The sequence below is a fragment of the Poecile atricapillus genome, chromosome 2 (genome assembly GCF_030490865.1).
Source record: "Poecile atricapillus isolate bPoeAtr1 chromosome 2, bPoeAtr1.hap1, whole genome shotgun sequence".
NCBI lineage: Eukaryota > Metazoa > Chordata > Aves > Passeriformes > Paridae > Poecile > Poecile atricapillus.
The window spans coordinates 4,801,914-4,821,860 of record NC_081250.1 but is presented as its reverse complement, the minus strand read 5'-3'; the positions used below and the strand labels follow the sequence as shown (position 1 = coordinate 4,821,860).

Here is a 19,947-nt window from a genome sequence, read left to right as displayed (position 1 = left end):
CATTACAGTCAAAACCCACACAGGTGACTGCTGGGGGAAGACAACCTGAAAATTCATTGTAATTTTTCATCTGATCATTATGCATTACTCCTCTGAGTTGTTGGGGGTTTGTGTATGTGTTGGGAGAGGGGAAAGTGGTGTTTTCTTGAGGATTTTCAAGCACAAGACTAATCACTCCTGTGACTTCAGGGATGCTGTGAGGTTTTCTACCAGGATTCATCGATTTCAGTGTAACTGTGGGGGCAGAACCAGGCCTTGCATGTTTCAGCAATCAGCCTCAAGAAGAGGCCCTATTGATTTCTGTTCCATCCTGGAGAGGGCAGTAGGATAAAACCTCTTCTGACACTTCCAGAAGAAAGCATCTCAAGCAGTCAGGACCCTTAAAAGGAATATCCTAGCTGCAGTGTATTAGTATGCTGAGCTGGAGCAGGCTGTCTGAATTAACATTTCCAATTATGCTGAACATCCCTGAATGAGACCAGCTGTGCCCCACCACAATGACAGAAAAGATCAATATGATGTCTTCAACCTTCAGTCTGCTTTCTTTGCTTCGGCTCCCAACTCAAGGAAAGGGATTACAGCTTGCTGTGCATCATGCTTAAGGCCAAGTGCTCCCCAAATATTTTTAGACCTACAACTGCAAAACCAAACAGAGACAGCGGAGTTTGAGGACCCACCCTGAGCTGTGAAATTGCTGCTCTGCCTTCCTCACTTTCTTCATCAAGCTCATCATCACTCCATTCCCAGCCGCCATCTTCAGTTTTATGAAGACGCCCACTGGAGCCTGGGACTCTCCGGACCTGCTCAGCACAAGGACACAGAACTTAAATCTCAAACAGTTTCTACAGCTGATTTTAGAAGAAATAGCACCAGAACATCTTCAGGTTCCATCACCTGCCATGGTGTCTGATTATTTTATTGAAATAAATAGTTCTAACTAAAAAAAGCCGTACTGCAGTAGTTATCATTAAAAATGTGAATACAAGCACAAAAAATAGTACAACTGTAACAGCAAGAGTCCAGGAGGTTTTCGGTACCTTTTTGGATCTTTCAGTGATTGTTGGTGCTCTCTGCAACATCTTCTCTTGTAAAAACTCTTTATTCTGCAAAGAAAAGAATACCAAACATTTGCATTGCTGAAAATGTCCTTTGATGCCTTCACTGTCTCTGATAAAGTAACTGTTAAGATGTTTCTAGCAGAAAGTGGTTTACATGTTTCATCCCCATTCCCCCAAGGATATTAACCACTCCCCTACTTGGGGCTGCAGTATGTGATATTTAATCCTAAAAATCTTTTCAGTTTACAGTGGCACTTTCCTTATGCAAAGTGACATGGAATTAACAACTGAGGAGCTGGATATTATTCTGATTTATTTGGAAATATACATATTATACTGCAGTATCTGGTACCCTGCTGAGGCATTTGGCATTCTTCCACCTGCAGATACTACACCACCTGGATCCAACCCATTTCCTTTATCTTACTCCTAAATTTATGCCTGTCCAACTGTCAAAGGCAAACCTCAGAGAGGCTGGGATGCAGGAATCCCTCTGTTCTGGAGTAAAGAGAAATTGGGGCAGCAAGATTTAAAGTGGCTGAAGAAATGTACAGCATTTATGTTTAGAGAGGAAGTACATGCAGTGATCACAACAGTCTGAATATTGGGGGACTGCTGTGATGCTTTATTGTATTAAATTTCCTCTTCAGCAAGGCTGCTCCAGAGATCCAAGCTGGCCAATGTGGGCTCCTGAGAATACAATTTTCTCACTGCTGAACTGTGGGGCCAAACTTGTGGCAGCAGGGGAAGCAGGGCACCCGGGTATTTGGCTGGGTATTCCACATCACACCAGTGCAATTGGAAAGCTCTGCTGTCCCTGCCCACGCAGAGCTCCCAGAACTCCCCCAGGATGGCTGCTTGCTGGCAGGATGGAGAGTCTCAAGACACACTCTGTCATTCCTGGTAAGTGGCTCTCAGCATTATCAAACCATACTTTTACATAACCTAGATGGTATTTAAATATATGACTCAATATAGATGTATAGAAGCTGCACTTCTCAGCCCTCAAGTTCCAGCTGTCAGTTTGGCAGTGGCTGATGTGTGACAGTAATTTAACCCCAAGTGTGAACTGGCACATGTTTGCACTTCAGGTGCTGGGTTAAGCACTGCCTCATTTACAATCATGTTAATTTTCTATCACCACTCATGCTAATATGTTACTCTCCAGCAGCTTAATAAAAGCACAAAGGAGATTTAACACACAATGAATTGTGTAACATGAACCAGAACTCACAGAACCAAATGGAGAAAGGTCAGCAATGTGTAAACCATCTTGTCACTTTGGACACCAAATGTGCATCCAGCATACAGATGCAGTCTAAGCAGCTGCCCAAAATCCCACTATGGACAGTGAAACCCCTGTTAATACTGTCAAGAGCCCACATATTAATTAAACTTGCCCTAAAGCAAACTTCTGCATTTCTTCAACTGGATCACCCTCCACACTTCCCTGGTTCATAGAATTATCGAATGACATAATACCCTGAGTCAGAGGGCACCCACAAGGATTGAGTCCAACTCCTGGCCCTGCACAGGACACCCCAACAATCCCACCTGAAAGTGTTTTCCAAATGCTCCTGGAGCTCTGGCAGCCTTGAGGCCATGAGCATTTCCTAGGGAGCCTGTTCAGTGCCCCACCACCCTCTGGGTGAAGAACCTCCCCCTCATATCCAAACTAAACATCCCCTGACACAGCTTCAGGCCATTCCTTCAGGTCCTGTCACTGGTCACTAAAGAGATCAGCACCTGTCCCTGTGCTTCTCCTCATTAAGAGGAACTCATGAACTCTCCCTGAGTTGCACCTGTTAAGATTTCTGTCAGCTTTAATAGGGCATCCAGCTCCTGTACTGATACCTGGTGTGGCCAATTCCATTTAAGCATCTTAATCCAGGAGTTGAAAACTACTCTGATTAATTGGTGATGCTGCTGTGCTATGCCAAGTATGCAGTCTCTTTCTGACGGTTTAATCTGTATTCTGCTATAAATCCCATGCACTTTGATCACAAAAAAAATAAGCAAACAGAAAACATTCCCCACGGCCATGGAAATGCAAATCCTGCCCTGTGTCACTGCTGTCTGTCTCCCGCAGGAAGACCTCGCACGTTGCATATGCACTAATCTCCAGGCAGTAATTACATAATGCTCGCTGGCAGTTCACTCCAAGGCTAGAAATGGGAGTTTCCCACTGTTTTGTATCACAGGATCTTCACTTTCCATAAGGCAACAGAGGGTGAAATATCTTTAGGTAGCTCTTGCACAGTGGGCCTCATTCAGCCCCTTGCACACAGACTGACTATAGAGTTTATGAAAATCTAAGTTACACTCATGGCAGCGGAGACCTTTATGGCTGGACAGGCAGCCAGAATGGCACCATTACAAGGGAAGAACAAACCCAAAAGGCACTGAAAGACATTTAAATGCTCAAGAATTCCTAGATAATTTCTGTTAACAACAGCATACAGAGGAGATACAGAAGGGAGATTTTATTCTGCTCCTTCACAATGACCCATTCAACTCACTCAGCTCTGCTGGCTCCAAGTGAAAGAGCCCACACTCCTGCCAGTAAAGCTGTCACCCACACCTATCGTGCTTCTGAAAAGTCCTTTCCACAGCCTCTACACAAATCAGTTTAGGAAGTGTTTTCTTACCTTTGCTTTTGTGAAAAATTTGTGTCTTAGGAGTTCTGCTGCTGTTGGTCTGTCAATAAAAACAGATGTAGAAAAGACAATTATAAATGCTCCCTTTCAACCCAACGGTCTTCCAGGCTGCTGCAGCTTGTTGGCATCTCGTGAGGGCATCAGCTTCTCCTGTATAATTCCCCTAAAATCAATGTATTCCAAGTAAATTTTACACCAGCAATCTTTTAAATTACTCAGTGTATTCTGAACAAGGCCTATTCTGTTCAAAAGCAATGAATAACTTGGGACTGCTGGGAGAATTTGCTCCCATTTTGATGCTGAACTTGAGACTCTTAGATAACAACAGGATCACAGAAAAAATCTACTCAAAATGGCAATCACAAAATCATCACTGGAGTGTGGTGATCACCCTGTGCAAACAACAGTTATTTCAGAGATACCTCATTAAATGTGTGTAATTAGTTCTATTAAACACAGGCAGGATGATCAATCTTGGTCTAAAAGAACATGAGCAAGTATAAACTATTTTCCACTTTAAGTCAGACTTCAGAATAAATACTGGAAAGCAAAAGACATCCCTTGGTTGGTTTAGGAGAAATTTGCTAAATACTCAAGCCTACATAAGAAAGTGTCAGCTTACAGCATTTTCCACACTGCAAACAGTGCTTAAATAGTAACAGAGTTTAATCAGTGACTTGAAAAGGCCATTCATCACAGGGTTTATTTCATCACAGACTACTCCAACAAAAGGCATCCACGTTAGAGGAAGAAAGCCCCTAAAATAATGGAAAAGCAACTGCACTAAATTCTCTTCCCATGCAATATGCCAACCCCCTGCTTCCACAGTCAGGATGATGCCAGTGTCTGCCAGAAGTGCTTGAGGAGAGAGGAGGGGTGTGCCAAAATTCAGTGATTATGTTTAATCTGATCAGCACACATCCTAACCTGCAAGGATAGGATATGCTTTAGAAAGGTGAAAAAATGTCATGCTGGGGAAAAAAACCCAGCTATCAACTTTTATCAAGCACTCCACAGGATTCATTACGCATTTCAAGTGTAATGCTTGTTAGTAGAGAGAGACTCATTGCACAGTGCGTGAGAAGCCCGTGTTCCTGGGTCTGACACAAGAGGGAACTGAAAAATGTCTTTATTATTATTATTTTATGAAAGCACTTTTTCCTTCCCAGAATTAAGTCTGCTTACTGAGGAGGAAAAGAAAAAAAACAAGCTAAGAGGCATTAAAAAATGGCACAGCACACACACCATCCCCTTGGTAATACTTCCTACGTCACTGAGTAGTCAAGATACTGTTCAAGGAAGGCTGGAAGTGTCATCAGGTCACTTAAGCAATCTGTATTGATGAAAACATGTTGGTAAAATTTGCCAGTGTTTTTCCTGATTTTCCATCCAAACCAAATATTGCATATAATTAAACAAGTCAAAACTACACTCAAAGCCTTCTCTGCACTGGCAAATTTCAAAAAGTTTATTTATGTAGTTTTGCAAGTAAACACATATTGCCCAACCTGCAATTTCTTATTTTTAAACACAAAGCAGTTTTGACTGGGAACAAAACATGAACTGAAGTCACCTGCTGGAGGTGGCCAAGGGAGAATGGCCCTGCCCAGGCAGTGGACTGGGATGCACTCTCATTAACCCAAATGGAAAATGTGTGCCCTGGCCAGGCACAGTGCCAGACATTTATCCATAAAAGTAAGGACAGCCAAGAGAATTTGTTGCCACACAGCAAGATTGCTGTGTTCCTTGTGACTGAAAGGTTAGAGGGGCAGAGAGTATACCAACTTCAAAAAGAGGGAACATAATGATGTTTGTGAGTGTGGGGTTTTGTTGTTTATTTGCTTGTTTTAATTTATATTTAATTTATTTTGGTGTGATCCATTCTTACCTTTTTTCAGGGTCTTTTTGTAGGCATGATGAAATCATCTTCCTAAATGATTTCCCATATTTCTTCAGCATCTCCTTATCTTGCACGCCAGTTTCCAAAGATGGAGGATCGTTTTGTAGTGTCAGCATTAAAACCTGAAATAATTATTGCTATTGGCAATGAGATTTTCCTTGAGCTTTGTTAGAGACAGATCTTAGGGAAAATGTATTTTATACAAGTACTTTCATCAAGCATCTGAGTCAACAAGGATGTGTTATCAACAAAGACCCACAATTTAAGTTACTGCTTTCCATCCCATCTCTTGGTCCACACCACAGTCTATGGGCCAAACACAAGGCTGGAATCTGTTTTCAGGTCTGTTTTGTGAGAATAAAAGCACAAGCAGAGCAGAACTTTCACCAGTTTTCCTCATTCCAGATGAGCAGTTGTTTAAGGCTTTTGATTCAAAGTACCTCTCTGAGGTATTTCTTAGCTAGAAATCAAATTAAAGACAGAGGGGCAACATATAAAAATACACGAGTTCATTTCCATGTACCAGTGTGACAGCAGGTGAAGACATTCCTCACATAAGCACCCATCAAGCCAAACTGATTCTTTCCCTCACATCACTTAAATATTCTGAAGGAAAGGAAGAAAATTACTCATTTCCATTTCCACTTGTCACCTACATACAGATGAATATCTATTTTTAGAAAAGGAAACAGCACATAGCACATTTAAATAGCTTTCAACAGCTATATTGCTTAGGGCAGCAAAAGCCCATCAATCTAGCTGAAATTATACAGGCCATGACAGAATTCCCTGCTTTCCTCCCCACTCCTTGAAGGGTCACTTAATGCATGAGTAATTTTGCTGCCTAACAAAATTAATCCACAGTGAAATACAATTACATTCAATAAATAAAATAGAGAAGTCTTCTTGCAGGCTGCATGACTGGAACCCAAACCTCCCAGAACTGGGGACTCAATTCTATCTAGCATATGACAGCACTAAGTAGGTGCTGTTGATACTAAATAGGTGATGTTGGTATTCAAAGCTTCATGCAGTGCATTCAAACCACAATAAAAAGAAGTACAACTTGCAGAAGCTGCTGCAAAATGCTAACAATAATCACAGCCCAGAAGGAAATATCACCTAAATCAGCAGCACATTCTCCTGAACTGCTCTTTGCTCTGCCACAGCCACTGATATTGTAGGAAATTTAATGGCATTTCTGAACCACTCAGCCTCTCAACAGTCTCTGCACACAGATGACAATTCTTAAAAGTAATCCTGTTCTACCAGTTAAACCTGTGCAAAGTCCATCCATTTGCCATGGATATGTCGGTTCTGAGTTAGGAGTAGCTGGATTTCCAAATGCCATCATAATTGTGGCGTGGGAGGGGATGCACCCAGACCCTGAAGAAGTGACACCCAACTCCCACAGCACTTCAACAGTTGAAACTTTGGAAATGGGAGTTTGCCCACAGTGTCATTGAATGGGTTGGGTTGGAAGGGACCTTAAAGCTCATTTAATTCCAACTCCCCTGCTGTGCACAGGGACACCTTCTACTAGCCCCTGTTGCTCCAATTCCCACCCAGCCTAGCCTTGAACACCTCCAAGGATGGGGCATCCACAGCTTCTCTGGGTAATATATTCCAGTGCCTCACCACCCTCACAGTAAAGAATTCCTTACTCACATTTAATCTAAATCTCACCTCTTTTAGTGTACAGCCACTCCCCTTTGTCCTATCACTACCTGCCTGTGTAAAACATCACTCTTCCAGTGCCAACAATGGAGGGACCTGACATCCACAGGCCTCATATCCCAGGTCATTGCTCTAACCATGAGCCTTGGGAGTGGAACAGACCCTCCATATTTTCATGTTTGATCCAAAGGACCACACATCCCAGAAGGAGAATCAAAGTGGCCTTCAAGAGGTGGACCAAAGGGGTTTAAAAGTTTTGTGATCAAGACAAGGCCTCATCAGGTATCACAAAGGAGATAAGGAAAAAGATCTCAAAGCTCAGTAGGACAGGATGCTTCAGACCTCGGCTGATGGGTGTCAACTCTTAACTCTGAGATGTACCCTCCCTCTGAAAGAGCAGCATGTTAGAAGCAGCTCCTGGTTCAAGAGTCAGGAAACAGAGAGTTAGCCAAACTTATAAGGTGATCTAAGGTTCAAGATATTTGAAAAAGAATTTTGATGAGTCAAGGTTTAAATAAGAACATTACTTTCACTTCAACCTCAATAAAATACTATTGTTGCCAATACCACAGTTTCATACTGATGTGGTACTTTGAACTGGATCAGTGATTGACAGAATTGTCAGTGTTAAAATTAAACATTCTTTTGGATAACTGGTAACACGAGAGGTATCAAGAGAATGTCTGAGAGGCATTAAGAAGGATTATCAGGGCAGGAGAAAGAATGGCTAGCCAAGTGTCACTGGGTGCCCGTAAGGCATTCTAGATCATTATTTATAACCCTAAAAACATTTGCTGACTTCAGAGGTTTAAAACACACAGCATTTTCCTTAAGAATGGTGAGACTCAGGATCTAAATAAAAACTGCAGTTTGAGATAATGCTGATGAAGTGGCGTATTTTTAAAAGGTGACTCAAGATACATCCAAGAACATCATGATCCACAAGTGCAGGTTGAAAGGACAAACTCTTCTATGCAATGTGCTAAGTTGAGAGGACAAACTCTTCCGTGCAACATGCTAGCCAAATTCTTGGAAACATCCACAGAACACACTGATCCCTTATCTTCCACAAATATCTGGAGATCTGCTCACCTTCATCGGTGGGTATTTATGGTAAGGAGCTGCTCCCGTGGCCAGTTCAATAGCAGTGATCCCAAAGCTCCAGATGTCTGCCTTGAAATCATATCCTCTGACCTGAAAAATATTAGAGGATGTTATCATGTGCCTCTTGCTATCCTACACTACCATCCCTTTCACACACCGTTACCCCACAGACCAGCACTATAGAAATGGAAACACTTTCTCCCTTCTCTCCCCCCAGCTCCTCATACCTTCAGGGAGGTGTTTTAGAAGTCACTGTCTGGTGAAAATCATGGCTGTGCACTGTACAACTAGAACAACTCTGCCATAAACTCCACTGCAGAGCATAAAGGGGCAGTGGGCTAACCCAGGCTCTGACTTCTACACACAGACACAGAAAGTCATTACACAGTGTAATAAAACTCTCAGAGTTAGTAGATGGACTGCTACCCCTTGGGACACCCGCCTCACTACACTTTTAGTCAACCACTTAATCAACCTGACTGCAAATATGCTCCATCCTGGACCTCCACGACACACCAGCCCAATAAAAGCCCCTCATTCCTGCCTGCAGACTAATGTTTCCCTCCACTAATTAACAGTAGCTTCTGCACTTGACATTAAACACAGGCTTGTTCAGGAAAATTTATAGCATTTACTTCCCCTCCTGCACAGGAAAAAATATTTCATATGCCAAAGCAGTTACTTCCTCATTATCATTAGGTAATATTTTGGCACTTGCTTTCTCCGCTGCAGGGGAGAGACATTATGTACTAACTTCAAGAGCAGCTCCAAAAATCAAAGTGTTTTGGTTGCTCAGGATGGTTTGTATTTCTTCTCGCTACACTATGGAAAAATGAAAATTCAATCAGAGCAGAGCTAACAGGGGTACTGTGCTCAGCTCACCTAACAAGCTTCAGAAAGACATTCCTTGTGATGCAGCCAAAAACCATTCCCCAAGCTACCTTAAAGATGATCTTGAACCTTGGCAAACTAATAAAAACCCCTCCTGCACTATTTGTCATGTAATACTAGAGCTGGACTGAAACTTGTTATAGAGACAGGAATTTATATCTTGCACTGATTTCTTCCACCCTATAAGCACAATTTTCATGAGCCCTAAAAGTCTGAAATGTTTCCTGAAGTGCCTCAGTTTATGGATGCCATGACTTTGAACAGTTTTCAAGTCAGTTAAATAAACAAGCACAGATATCTAGTAACATTTAAAGGAGCACAGGACAAGAAGAAATACTGTCTATATCTATATACTGTAGATATAGTTTTATATATATTTTTATATATATTTATATTTATTATTTACATATATATGTATATATGTACATATTTATATATGTATATATAGTTTTATATATACTGTAGATATAGTTTTCTGTCTTCTCACACTATTTTTAGATTTTAAGAATAACTTTTGGGCATTTCTTAGCTCCATCTTTCAGTTACTCTTGCAGCACACCAATACACTGTACAACTCTCCATTTCCTGACAAGATTTTAATTGCTTAGTGCGAGGACTTTTTCATTTCATTTCATTTCACATAATCCTACTTGCAAGAGAAAGCTATAAAGCTCAAAACTGTCTGCAGCAGTTCATCTTGACATCTATCCAATACATGAGTCACCACCCTGCAGTTAGTTTATATCAACATTTATTTTTCTCATCAACTTCTTTTTTTGCTATAAATCTGTCAAGTGACCATACATTAAAAGACAATGTTGAGCAATCAAATATTAACATTCTGAAGGAATTTAATGGTGCTGAAGTAAACCAGATGGAATTGGGTCGGTAATATCTACATGTGAAAGGCGAACGTAGAGAAAGGCCTCTGTCCTTGCTCCCGGTTGGATTGAGGGCTCAGAGTGACACCTGCTGGAAGGCAGCAAGATCATCTAATGGACATTGAAGGATTTCACATCAGCATCATCAGCATCCCAGATACTGCTTTAACATGATATTTTCAGCTGATTAGACATGCACAGCCTTGGTGGAGGTACTTCACTCCATAAAAACTTACCTGCTTTGGAAAAGTATTTGTGGGGAACCACCCCTCACTTTGTCACTGAAACCTTTATTTCCCATTTTTAGCTTCCTCCTGAAGGTATTTTTCCCTTTTATCCTGAGGACTGCAGCTGCAAAGAACCTGGAGCAGCACCATCAGGTCCTGAGCAGGCTGCCTGATCATGCCCTGGGCATGACAGACAGGACAGAAAATCAAGGGACAGTGCTGATATAGCTTCCTAAACACCAAACACTATTTTTATTTATTTTAACTCAGCACTAAATAAAAAAATCCAGAAGAATATGACAGTGAAGCAGTTCAGAACCAAGTCTGCAAAGACAGCCCTGACTTGTGGCTTTATTCTGCCCTGTTAGAGCAGGACTCTGAGGAGGCTGCAGCAGCGCTGGAATGCACCGGCCCCTTGGTGCCACCATGGGGAGCCACTGAAAAGGCCAAGCATTGAACAAGCCTTTCATCAATAATATAGTTAAGCTACTCCAAAATTATCTCCATTCCTCAGGGAGTTTTAGTTATTAGAAAAAAAAAGCACTTTAATGCACTTGTGTATAGCTGCATTTGATTTTAGATACAGATATACATGGGGGTCTTATTCAAGATCCTCCCAAGCTTAAAAATATTGTATTGGGAACAACAGCAAGTAGAAATCCATCAGGATGGATTTACTTTAATTAAAAAAATCCTTAAATATTTTTGTTTAAAAATAAATGGAAAGAAAAATGGAAACCCATGAATAGCCAGTTAGATTTCTGCTTAGCACACCTGTCAGAAACCCAGGCCTCTGTCAAACTGATTTTAAGGGGATGAGGGATAATTTTTGGAATGTTCATGGCACTGAACATCAATGCCATTGACAGCTACTGCAAATGCCTCGGTAAGATTATGGTGTAATTTGCTCTGTGAATCTTGCTCTGAAATGGGCAGCAATTTTACATTAAACAAAGTTTCCAGGTGTCCTTCATCAGTAGTCACACAGACAAAGCTTCTGCAGTTTAGTTTAGAAGCAGTGGAGGACAAAAAGTGACATTTCTCCATGCAAGGGGAAAAATAATGACATCTTTTAGTCAGCAAAAATGCAGAGGAAGAAGGGGGAGATGCACGCATTCCTCAGCATTTAGATATTCACAAGCCAAGAAAAGTTAAAAACCTGAATGAAGTCAAATGCATATTTTTATACTGAATAAATTCCCCACTCTGACATGTCACAACTATCTACCTCAAATTCTTGTTTGCAGATGCAGAAGAGCACATTACTGAGCTGTGCATGTGCATATTTACCACGTGTGAAACTATTTATATTCTACCTCACATTCATGCAAAAGGGAGGGGCAGGTTAATCTTCTTTATGCAACAACTGAGCTGTCTCATCCTCACCCTAGGCAGAATACCAAAGAGAAGCAATGGGGCAAAAATCTACTGAACACTTAACATTCTCCAGTGTGAGTCTGGCTGCAATTGGCAAGTCAAAGAAAATCCTGTGGTTTTAAGAAAACCCTTCAGGATGTCAAATTATCATCTTAGTTAGAAATAAATAGTCATTGCTGATAGCAGGGAATTCCAGGTGCAGATCTTCTCAGAGGACACTAGGAAAAACAATTCACCTGTTCCATAACTTCTGGTGCCATCCAGCAAGGTGTGCCCACAAAGGTTTTCCTGACTTTATTCCTGGTAATGTCACCACCAGTGGCCAGGAACGCGCTAACACCAAAGTCTGAAAAGAAAACAAGAGCAGAATTTATTAAGAACATATCCTGAGCAAAATGAAGGGTTGTCCCTTCTTTCCCCTCGTATTCCCAGCCACCTATTAAGTACCAGACTGTGCAGTCATGCATGAGGGGTTTCCTAATAAAGGAGGAATGATCAACAGTTAGCTAAGAGAGCTGGTACATGAACTGCCATTCAGCAGTTCGCCATTCAGTTCCTGGGGACAGCAGAGCTTTCAGCTCTGGCCGGCAGAGAGGAAAATTCCACTTCCCATTACAGCCCACTGGTCACATTAGAGCCTGCCCACACTCCCCCAGCAGCCCTGCTGCTGTACAAACCTGCCCTGCCAGCCAGAGCTGTGTTTACATTTGCATACACACATAACTGTACTGACCCTCAAGCAGCATCCTCTAACATCCACAGCAATCAAGCTGGGTGCAGAAGAAGTCCCTTGAAAACATTTAACTGTTCTAACTGAGGTATCAGCCCCTTATTCCAGATTTTTTATTACCAAAATATGCCTTATTTGATAATTCTCCATGGCTGAAATTCTCAGTGCTTTAACAGGACCTCAGACTGGCTCCTGATGATACTGAATGTGCCACAGAGCAGCCCGAGCATCCCAGGGAAGCCTCACAGACAGTGATTCACACCCTGCACAGCATCACCTCACCTGAAACACCCTTCACAAACCAGGATGCTCATGGACCCCCTTTGCACTCACTAGTAGTTGAATTTCTTGGAATAAATCACTCTTTTATGTGTAAACTATGCTGTAACTTCATGTTCTATGCAATTAAGAATGGAATGGAAAAGAGAATCTGTTACCAGCAGCAGCATACAGGGATAGCAAGGGCATAAGGTATATTTGTTCAGAGAAGAGCATTATAAAAGTTCTGACAACCAAGTTATTCAACAGAGGACGGCACTTTGTTGGGAGAAAAAAAATGATAAAACCAAGTGACAGGGAAACTGTTAACACAGAACTCTAAGTATTTCTTCCCAATCTGCTCCAAACTACACTATTTATGTATTGCTGAATTACAGGCCTGCAATGGGCCTATAACTCAATATACAACTCAATTCCCCATAACTTTATCCACACACAGACTTTCTTTTTTAAACACAATACAAGCAATCAAAATCTCAAATGCCATTTTTGAGACTGATGACAGACTTGGAGGGCAAATCTCTGAAATTCTGGGGCTATTTAACATAACACCAGACCATTATTGATCACAACTGGTTTGAAAATTCTTGGAACTCTGTTTACAATACAAAATGTAGAAGCCTTTGCCTCTATGGCCAGAGGAACCAGAGTTACTCCATGGCTAAACTGAAGAATCAACTGCAACATAAGATCCCTCCTTACAATTTGTAAGTCATGGTATCCATATGAGGACTGTCCCAAGCTCCTTTTGCATCACACCAGCAGTGCAATGAATCACTTCTCATTAGAATTGCAGTATTTGACAAACTCCTCTGAAGTGATCACTCAGAATATGCTCAAAGCTTCCAGCTCACTTCAGTTAGAGACTTCCGGGACAGGAACTTAGTGCTGAAGTACCAGGTACAGGTAACTGCAAGGTGACATTAAAGAAAGTTGCATAGAAATCACAGAACTAAAACCAGCACTAACAAAAGCCTATCATTAGAATTCAGCTCTTCCAGATGTGCTGTCCTGCTCTTTTCCTGCTCCCAAAGGTATCTTGGCTTCCTGCTATGCATGAAGTTTTAGCACACCTAGATGGATCAATGTCCCCATCAGTACTGCAACCTGAATCCTCTGGAAACCCACTTTTTGCACGAGTGATTCTTGCTTTGAGATCTTCCATGTGAGAATCCACCATCTTTCCTTTTCTCAGAAACTGCAGGAGCTCCCTGATTCAGAGTGAAGTTGCCTTTCACTGCTCATTACAGGAAGTCTCTCAAGATCTATTGTTCTAAACACAAGAGCAATTAGATGTCCTTTTAAATAAGATAATACTAACAGAAACTTGTCCAAGTGCCATCAACATTTTATTGTGATGTGCTGTATTTGAACTTGCACATATTATCTTACCTCAAGTTTCCATGCAGTCATTTTGAGGGGAAAGGAAATGCCATTCAAAGCAAAAGCATTCCAGAAGTAAAAACACAAGTCCTTCACACAGTATTCACCACATCTCACATCAAACATGGGTTTATAAATTCCAGATGGAAATCAGGCCCCTACATCTGCCATCTGAAGAAAGCTTAAATGGAATTAAAGTTTATTTCATTACATGGTTGATTTATTTAATATTTTCCCAATTAATTTCCCTCATTTCCAGTGGGCTAAAACAGGCTCAAAGAGCCTGTGATACTCCCCTGTAAGGAATGACTTTGGGACCATCTTCTCAAATGTCATCTTACTAACTTTATCCAAGGCCCAGCTATTCAGATAAGAATGCGCCTGCTCTCAGGAAATATCCACAAAGCAATAAAACACAGCCCCTACTACAAGTTTGGGTTCAATTCCTACTTCTGAGCAGTTGGGACCATCTGTGCCTCAGTCTTTCTGCCCCCAGAAAGGTTAAAACAGAACCAGGTTATTGCAAATGAATTTAACTCTAAAAAATGGGAAAATCCATGAAATTCAGGATAGCTCCGAAGTGTTTACACATTTGTACTCTTCCTTGGCAGCTCGTAGTTTATATTGGCTCACTACGGTGATAACTGGAAAGGACTGAATCACCAGAGACAGGGAGGAATTGGAAACGGTTGGACCTGGCTTGCAGTACCAGTAACCACCACTGCTGGGGATCCACCGACTGTCAGATGTCCTAAAGGAGCCCAAAAACTGCAGACTTCCAGCAATCTGATTGCAAATAACAGTCTCCAGGGTGTCTGGATGGAAGTGGTGGGATAATTTTTTTTTTTTTTATCTCTCCCCATTTTCTGAAGCAATGTAGAAAAGATTCAGCTGATGGAGCTGTTTCAGTCTTTTAAACCAAAGATGGCTTAAAAAAAAGAAAACTAAACAAAAAAAGAAAGATGTATATCTCCAGACTCTTATATCACAGTAAAACCAATCCAGGATGGGAATGTCAATTCTGCTGATGCAAGCCCTGCACAAAATATGGCAAATTTTGTCTCTTCCAGCAGAAACATGCGTTGCAAACCACACAGCCTACAGGACACTCTACAGTGGCATTCAAGTTGCAGAGTAGTGTTTGAAAAAGGATGCCATGAGGGAACAATTCCTAAGGTATCCAAACCATCAACTTAAAAACTACTCTGTCCACTCAGGAAATGTAGAACTGAAAAGGAAGACCCAGCACACACAACTCAGCAAACACTCAGCTGTGGCAGGACCACATCACAGCAGGTACCACTACAGGTGTGTCTCTCAGGAAGATACATTTCTATCATATTCTACATTGCTTATCCAAATCTAGAAGTCAGCTGTTAAAAATAATCCCTCCTTGGCCCCTTCATATTATAACATTACCTTAATCCTAAAAAGCCCAAGTACCTGCTACTGCATGTAGCTACCGACAGGGTACACAGAGAGAAAGGAAGAATGTTCACTAAGAGCCAGGACCAAAACCTGCTGGTATCAGAAGGGCTCCTACAGAGTTTGGTGTGCTTGAATCAGACCCTAAAGCAGTTGTCAACTTCAGCAGGGGCAGAAAAACAGAATAATTCAATCTTGACTTCAAAATCACTTCAAGTTGTCTTTAAACAAAAAGCATTTCAGAAGACAGCACTAGGTGTTTTTTTCACTGGTCACCTTCCTTCTTGTCAGTTGCTCACCATCAGAAAATATCTGCAGTTTTCCTTGGTGCTTTCCTGCAAACCTTAAAGATTTTAGAGCACTGAAGATGAATGAACCTGGCAGCAAGAGGAGGGAGGGAGTGATAAATAGCAATTTTGTGCTGAGAACGCAGCAGGCGGTAGGACACCAGATAAAAGGAAGATTAGTGGAGAACAAGAATCAAAGGCTTCTTTCCTTTTAAAGTCTAGATGGATGCACAGTGGTATTGGATCTGTAAATGCACACTTGTCCTCCTACTTCACAAATCAACTTCAGGATGACAAAGCCCAGGCTGGGTGACGCCACCCACTGCCCTCGGAGACGTTCACAAGTGGTTTCAACAATCAAACAGTGCAACATCTCTTCAGGAAACATAGATAGTACAAGTGACACAAAGAAAAAGTTATTTCACAACTCAATGCTGCAGGAGAAGTCTCCACCAGTCAAAGAGAAAAATACTTTTGGCCTTTTTTTTTTTGAAAGGGAGAAGAGGCTTCAAGGTGTTCATGACAGAACACAGGGTCTTCAAGTAAGCCCTGCAATCGACACTCCCCTCCCAAGTTAGATTGGTGCCTTGCCCCTTGTTCAGGCAATTTAATCTCCCAAAGTTAGAGTTTCCTAAGGGAAAGTGGGGAATGACACTGCCTGCATCATAGCTCGATGTTTATGTAGAGCGCTATTTTAGTGCAATGAATTAAGAGCAGTCAGGAACACAGCGAACCGGTGACAAGCTGGCATGGATTTGTGGAAAGTTACACAAATTCAGTTACACAAGTTTTGCCTGGCCTTAACTATCCCCGTTTTATAAATAGATAAAGAGAGAGGGGTTAGGCAAATTGCCCAGGATCAATTAGCAAGTCCTGAACGACTTAGTGAAATCTCAATCTACTTCAACTGCTTGGCAACACGGCCTGCCCAGGCCATGGCTGACACTGCGGGCACCTCTCGGGAGTGCGTGTTGAGAATTCTCTGGTTTTAAATCCTGAAGAGATTGTGCTATTGTCTCCACAACCAAAAAATCCACACGTGGAGGGATGCGCGCCTCTCAGCCTTCAGCAGACACTTGTATCATCACATTCAACCTCAGAGAGGTGTGTGACAGCATTATTTAATATCCCAGTGGATAAAATGAGGGGAAAAAAGAGATTTAGTCTCCATTCAGACTCAGTAGGATGCTCATATCATGCCACTGCTGGAGAGTGGCTCATGCTGAGCAAGTCTCATGTACCCTGGGAGAGTTTCTCCTCAACCGCTCCCATCCCTTCCCAGTCTATCAAGATGTTCACTTCATTTTGCAGTAATTTATAGGTCCTGCATAATTAAATAAACTGACAAATGCAAAGCCTTGCTTACTGTGAGAAGCCATCTCCTGGCTTATGCATCAATAATGGTGCCGATGCAGTTTTATGTTGACAGAGTGTTTTTATCCATGCACTTTTAGACTCCAGGGAGCTGATAAATGCCAGGGCAAAGAGGTTTTATGCTCTGATTAAAAGAAATGAAGTAATTGCCATGGAGAGGCTGGAACACAAAAGAACATGGCTATCTCCATTTACTTTGCAACCACTGTCAGCACAGCCCAGAACAACGGTATCTGGGAAAGAATCCTGCTCTCTCCAGAAGACAGATTAAACCAGTGTGAAGGAGAACACTTCAAACTGAGAAAGCGACACTCTGAATTGAAACAGGCTCCAAAAACTTGGTGCCAAGCCACAACCCTGAGCCAGTGTCCTTGGGGAAAAAAGAGAAATGTTCAGATAGAAGCAAACTGCCTCACTTTAGGTCTCGCTGGTCAGCTGGATCTGTTAAACATAATTTTCTCCTTGGTTCAGTGGATGCACTTTTTGAAAGCCAAAGGAGCGATACAGTTAAAAATAGAGCCATGAGTAAAAATAAGATCTGGGGAGGAGTTTCAAGCTGGGAATTTGTGAAAGCCATTAGAGGAATTTTTAGAATTCCCACTTTCAGCAGATGTCCCTAAGCTCACAGATCTCTCTCTTTACCTGCAGCCACCTCAACTCACAGTGCCCCCAGAGTGGCTTTCTCCTTATACACAAACACCAATTCAGGATTACAAACAGAACCTGAGAAAAGTCTGACACACCTTCATCAAGTTGCTTTTTCTGTTCAGCCTTAGCAGAATTGCACAGCCCAACATTCACAAAAGAGGTTTTAATTTTCACTGGTTAGAACTGTGTAATACTGCAGCAAAATTACTGCCATGAATTCCATACAGTGAAAGTTTCAAGCAATTAAATCATTGACACATTGTGGAGGTACAGTCCTGCAGTGAGGTTTCCACCACTCAAATCTCAAATACACCTTTGCTTTTTTCCCCTCAAAGGATTTCCATATTGAGATGTACATTCCTCATTTACATTTGAGAATTACACTTCATCTGGGACAAGGAACAGGAATTATGTCAAGCACTGGGAAAGCACAAGAACACAAGGTCACAAAAGCCAAAGATTGAATAAGATCTTCTTAACAACTGTTCATAGGCAATTTGGATAGAGGAGTGGCAGAAAGGAAGGAGTCATTATAAAAGAATGGAAGTCTTTCTTCCCTGCTACATGAATTAAATTTTTCATGTATACCAAACTGGCTCCTTGCAGGGAGGTGCCCCATTCACTCCAACCCTCAGGCTACATTCCACAGCTGATCAATCTTTTGTTTTTTATCTCATGGTGTAACTTCCCAGAGAAATTTAGAAGCATTTGTTTCATGGGAATGAAGTGATGTCATCCAGCTCATAATTGAAACGCTCAACAATCACCAGAATTATTCATAATATGCATTAATATTATTGTCAAAGGCAAGTGCTTTGATCTCGCTGAAACAAATCTCATTTTATTTGGATTGGTTTGCTTCCGGCATTTTTTCCTCCTCAAAAAATTCCCCAGAAATTCTGCTACTTCATCCTGGGTCAGGAAGCAAGGAAGTTTAAGTGTCAGAAATTCCCACAGAAACAAAAATCTCATGTTATGGCCAGGTCAGGCTCTTCTCTATTATTCATTCATTTATTTTCATTTCTTTCAAGTCATCAGCTGCCTCCAAAAAAACGAAAGAGCTTCCTGCCACTGCAGTGAACTCTCTGACCTTGGTTTAGTGGCCCTGCTGTGGCTGATGAAAGGTGGCAGGGTTGGTCCTTCTGCATGTTCAAAGAAAGAATTTGTCAAGAGGGAACTTTGCACATCTCTCAGTGCTGCTTTCGCAGGATATGCAGAGAGATGAATTTCATCATTTAAGTGTTGCACATATAAACCACGAGTAGCTCAGTCTAGGGAACATGTATAATTACTGACAAAATTAATCCTCTGAAATGCACAGAGTTAAGACCAGTCAACCCTAAATCTATTTATCAACTAAAAATTGCTCAGCAGAAAAAATACATAAACAGGTACCTATTGCCAGTGTGCATTAAGACAAAAAAGCCAAGCCCTGGCAGCCTTGTGGAAGAGAAACACAAGAAGCTCTCTCTAGGCTGGCAGAAACACCCAGAGTTACAGCATTTTGCAGCCTCTCCCAAAACAGCACCAAAAGCTCCATGCAATTACAAATCCAACGTGTTATATCTTGGTCTCATTATGGAACAAAACTGTAGGATTTCACTGTATAAAGTTTGTTCCTTTGAGTGTTTTAGAAGCCACTCCCTATCTTCCATCAGCTGCCACATAACTGAATTATCTACACCTCATTAGGAATATAACAGCAGGCATTAAGGGCACCAGGAGACTTAAAAAAGAAAACAAAGATACTTCAGGTTTTAAACAGAAAGAGGTGTTATGTCCTGTAAACAGGCTTATTGTCCTCTGCAGAGAGGAGAGCTACCTATAAAAAACTGCACTGCAAGATGTTTTACTTCCTGGTGGGAAATCGACACCTTTCATTCCAAGATACAAAACCAGGCATAGATATAAATAATCAGGAATAAACAATGCTACAGGCACTTCTCCCTCACACAACAGTCCTTTGTCCCTAAACTCCCAGCACACTGTCCTGACCCACTGCTGTGATTCTACCAGCAGGACAGGGCACTCAACAAGAGACCTTGTCAC

The 19,947-nt window shown here is 41.6% G+C and overlaps 1 protein-coding gene across 1 annotated transcript in view; it reads right to left on the bottom strand.

Annotated features, from left to right (window-relative positions):
• OXSR1 (oxidative stress responsive kinase 1) overlaps positions 1–19,947 on the bottom strand; it is an 87,714-nt gene that overhangs the window by 12,992 nt on the left and 54,775 nt on the right. Inside the window, exons 6-11 of the mRNA XM_058831594.1 lie at positions 12,009–12,118; positions 8,385–8,486; positions 5,604–5,737; positions 3,707–3,755; positions 1,038–1,103; positions 678–800 (exon numbers count right to left, since the gene is read on the bottom strand). Coding sequence (XP_058687577.1) covers positions 678–800; positions 1,038–1,103; positions 3,707–3,755; positions 5,604–5,737; positions 8,385–8,486; positions 12,009–12,118 — 584 coding nt within the window. The remainder of the gene's footprint in view (positions 1–677; positions 801–1,037; positions 1,104–3,706; positions 3,756–5,603; positions 5,738–8,384; positions 8,487–12,008; positions 12,119–19,947) is intronic.